The 4,032-nt window shown below is 46.7% G+C and overlaps 1 protein-coding gene across 1 annotated transcript; it reads right to left on the bottom strand.

Annotated features, from left to right (window-relative positions):
* Nucleotides 1-3,201: 3,201 nt before the first annotated feature.
* LOC131362287 (polyadenylate-binding protein 1A-like) lies at nucleotides 3,202-4,032 on the bottom strand. Its single transcript, XM_058404219.1, has 3 exons — nucleotides 3,832-4,032; nucleotides 3,417-3,610; nucleotides 3,202-3,309 (listed from the first exon to the last, which is right to left on the bottom strand). Exons 1-3 carry the CDS (start codon nucleotides 3,995-3,997, stop codon nucleotides 3,202-3,204), a joined length of 468 nt encoding a protein of 155 aa, XP_058260202.1. The 5' UTR covers nucleotides 3,998-4,032.

Here is a 4,032-nt window from a genome sequence, read left to right as displayed (position 1 = left end):
CTAGTATCTGTCTGTCTATCCGTCTATCCATCTATACTTATTAGTATCTGTCTGTCTATCCATCTATACTCACTAGTATCTGTCTGTCTATCCATCTATACTCACTAGTATCTGTCTGTCTATCCATCTGTACTCACTAGTACCTGTCTGTCTATCCGTCTATACTCACTAGTATCTGTCTGTCTATCCATCTGTACTCACTAGTATCTGTCTGTCTATCCTTCTATACTCACTAGTATCTGTCTGTCTATCCTGCAAACCATCTATACTCACTAGTATCTGACTGTCTATCCGTCTATCCATCTATACTCACTAGTAGCTGTCTCTCTATCCATCTATACTCACTAGTATCTGTCTGTCTATCCTGCAGTCCATCTATACTCACTAGTATCTGTCTGTCTATCCATCTGTACTCACTAGTATCTGTCTGTCTATCCATCTGTACTCACTAGTATCTGTCTGTCTATCCTGCAATCCATCTATACTCACTAGTAGCTGTCTGTCTATCCATCTATCCATCTATACTCACACTAATATCTGTCTGTCTATCTGTCTTTCCATCTATACTCACTAGTATCTGACTGTCTATCCATCTGTACTCACTAGTATCTGTCTGTCTATCCTGCAATCCATCTATACTCACTAGTAGCTGTCTGTCTATCTGTCTATACTCACTAGTATCTGTCTGTCTATCCTGCAATCCATCTATACTCACTAGTAGATGTCTGTCTATCCATCTATACTCACTAGTATCTGACCGTCTATCCATCTATACTCACACTAATATCTGTCTGTCTATCCTGCAATCCATCTATACTCACTAGTAGCTGTCTGTCTATCCATCTTTACTCACTAGTATCTGTCTGTCTATCCTGCAGTCCATCTATACTCACTAGTATCTGTCTGTCTATCCATCTATACTCACTAGTATCTGTCTGTCTATCCATCTGTACTCACTAGTATCTGTCTGTCTATCCTGCAATCCATCTATCCTCACTAGTATATTTTTATCTTATTTTTATTAGATTATAAGATTTATTAAATGATTAAAGTAGTAGATTTAAATGGTCTTGTAAATAAATAAACTTACAACACAAAGTTGATTTTAAAAATTTAATAACAATACAAATGACGTCAAATATCATTTACAATAATGTCAGTGTAAGTGATTATTATTTACAATAATGTCAGTGTAAGTGATTATTATTTACAATAATGTTAGTGAATAATGTAGTGAATTAGAATAAAGGTTTAATATTAATAAGAATAATAAGAATAAGAATTAAAAAATGTAATAATAATAACAGTAAGAATAAAAATAGAATGAAAAAAAAATTACAATAATAATAATAAAAAGAAGAAGAAGAATGATGGGGTTAATTAATATTTCCTCTTATTCTTCTTCTTCTTCTTCTTCTTTCTCTTCTTCTTTCCATCTGTAAAAGTCCTCTTCAGGATTTCCTGAAAGAGAAATGCAGAAGTCAGAAATTAATTTTATTTCCTGTGTACACTGTGATGTGATGTAATGATCCATTTAGATATGAATCAATATCAGAAATTTTCATTAAAGATCCTCACCGGAATGACACCAGCTTCTCTTGCCTGCAGTAAGGCGTCCATTTTATCCACCTACAAACGTACACACACGCACATGAGGACAGAGGGAGTAGTGGGTGGGGCGTTGTTTCCAAATGACTAAAGTTAATACACCATGTCAAGGATATTTACGAATCTGATATGAAACACTTGCTATGTAATCTATAATCTAATAATCTATCATACACTATCTTGTAGCATGTAATATTAAGCATGCAGAATATTGGTATTGTTGTGTGTGTGTGCTTCTTGTTGTGTTTCGGACCTGAAGTGGAACTGGAACTCTGATTTCTGAGACAGCTGTCTCCACGGCGACCTCCACCTTGGGCTCCTCGGCCCTGCATGCCTCCACCTTGGGCTCCTCGGCCTTGCAAACCTTCGCCTTGGGCTCCTCGGCCTTGCACACCTCCGCCTTGGGCTCCTCGGCCCTGCGCACCTCCGCCTTGGGCTCCTCGGCCCTGCGCACCTCCGCCTTGGGCTCCTCGGCCCTGCGCACCTCCGCCTTGCGCACCTCCGCCTTGGACTCCTCGGCCTTGCGCACCTCCACCTTGGGCTCCTTGGCCCTGCATGCCTCGACCTTGGGCTCCTCGGCCCCGCGCGCCTCCTCCTTGGGCTCCTCGGCCTTGCAAACCTTCGCCTTGGGCTCCTCGGCCTTGCGCGCCTTCGCCTTGGGCTCCTCGGCCCTGCGCACCTCCGCCTTGGGCTCCTCGGCCATGCGCACCTCCGCCTTGGGCTCCTCGGCCATGCGCACCTCCGCCTTGGGCTCCTCGGCCCTGCGCACCTCCGCCTTGGGCTCCTTCGCCTTGGGCTCCTCGGCCCTGCGCACCTCCGCCTTGGGCTCCTCGGCCCTGCGCACCTCCGCCTTGGGCTCCTCGGCCCTGCGCACCTCCGCCTTGGCCTCCTCGGCCTTGCGCACCTCCGCCTTGCGCACCTCCGCCTTGGGCTCCTCGGCCTTGCGCACCTCCGCCTTGCGCACCTCCGCCTTGGGCTCCTCAGCCTTGCGCACCTCCGCCTTGGGCTCCTCGGCCCTGCGTACCTCCGCCTTGGGCTCCTCGGCCCTGTGCACCTCCGCCTTGGGATCCTCTGCCCTGCGCACCTCCACCTTGGCCTCCCTGGCCCTGCGCACCTCCGCTTTGGGCTCCCCGGCCTTGCACACCTCCGCCTTGGGCTCCTCGGCCTTGCACACCTCCGCCTTGGCCTCCCTGGCCCTGCGCACCTCAGCCTTGGGCTTCTCGGCCCTGCGCACCTCTGCCTTGGGCTTCTCGGCCCTGCACACCTCTGCCTTGGCCTCCTCGGCCCTGCACACCTCCAATTTGGGCTCCTCGGCCATGCGCGCCTCCACCTTGGGCTCCTCGGCCCTGCGTGCCTCCGGCTTGGGCTTCTCGGCCCTGCGCACCTCCACCTTGCGCTCCTCCCAAGACCTGAAGTACTCGATGGTGCTATAACACAACAGAGAAGCTGCACTTAGAGTCTAAACCCTGCTGTTAGAAGTTATGTCCTCAGAGTTCAATAAATAAATCTTAAATGCAATTAGTTTAAACGGAATGTAAAAAAATCCTGACATTTGAACCCTGGCTGGTAAAAAGACACTAATTGACACGTGACTTACACTTGGCGGTCGTTCAGGAGTTTCCCGTTCAGCCGTTCGATGGCCAGCGCCGCCGCCTCCGCTGACTCGTACTGAACGTACCCGTAACGTTTTGATTCCACAACCTTCAGGAGAAACACAGTGTGTCAACACACAACAACACACTAATCACACAACACAGATATTCAGCTATTCATATATATATTCATATATAACAGCGCAAAGCTCGAACCTTGCACGACACGATCCTCCCAAACACAGAGAAAGTGTCGAAGAGGGAGGTGCAGTCAATGGACCAATCAAGGTTCTTAATGAAAATGTTTCCTCCCTTGATGGGCTTGGCGGTGGGTTCCCAGTGAGACCACATGACGCGCATGGGTCTCCCCAGGAGCAGTTCAAAATTGAACATGTTGATGGCTCTCTCAGCTGAGGGAACAGAAATAAGCCATTCATTTTTAATTAAAGTCTATTATAGTCTATATATAACTCATCAAAATATCTTTTCATATCTTTTTAGTACCATTTAAAACATGACCATATCCATATAGTAAAACTAGAAAATACTACAGAAGTTACACATGTAGCCTTAAATCTGCTGCAAAAACAGGTAAGAAACAGTGTAGAAAAAAAGAAAAGGTTTGTTTTACCGTCATCTCGATAGCGGAAGTTGACGTACGCATATCCGAGAGGAGAGCCGGTCTTCCTGTCCCTGCAAATGTGGACAGACTGGACGTGTCCTGCAGGTCTAAATCTACTCGAAAGTATCACCTCAGATACTTCAGGGTGAAGATCTTTAACAAACAGTGCAGCCATTGTATAATAGAGTTAAAACTCTGTTGAAATAACTG

The sequence above is a fragment of the Hemibagrus wyckioides genome, linkage group LG11, assembly GCF_019097595.1.
Source record: "Hemibagrus wyckioides isolate EC202008001 linkage group LG11, SWU_Hwy_1.0, whole genome shotgun sequence".
In the NCBI taxonomy this organism is placed as follows: Eukaryota; Metazoa; Chordata; class Actinopteri; order Siluriformes; family Bagridae; genus Hemibagrus; species Hemibagrus wyckioides.
Note: the sequence above shows the minus strand (reverse complement) of the source record. Positions and strands in the feature narration are given on the sequence as shown.

Coding starts and splice junctions, on each gene's coding strand:
- LOC131362287 (XM_058404219.1), bottom strand. CDS start 3,997: ATGGCTGCACTGTTTGTTAAAGATCTTCACCCTGAAGTATCTGAGGTG. Junction 3,611..3,831: donor CTTCCGCTATCGAGATGACG/GTAAAACAAACC, acceptor CTGTTCCCTCAG/CTGAGAGAGCCATCAACATG. Junction 3,310..3,416: donor GGAGGATCGTGTCGTGCAAG/GTTCGAGCTTTG, acceptor TTTCTCCTGAAG/GTTGTGGAATCAAAACGTTA.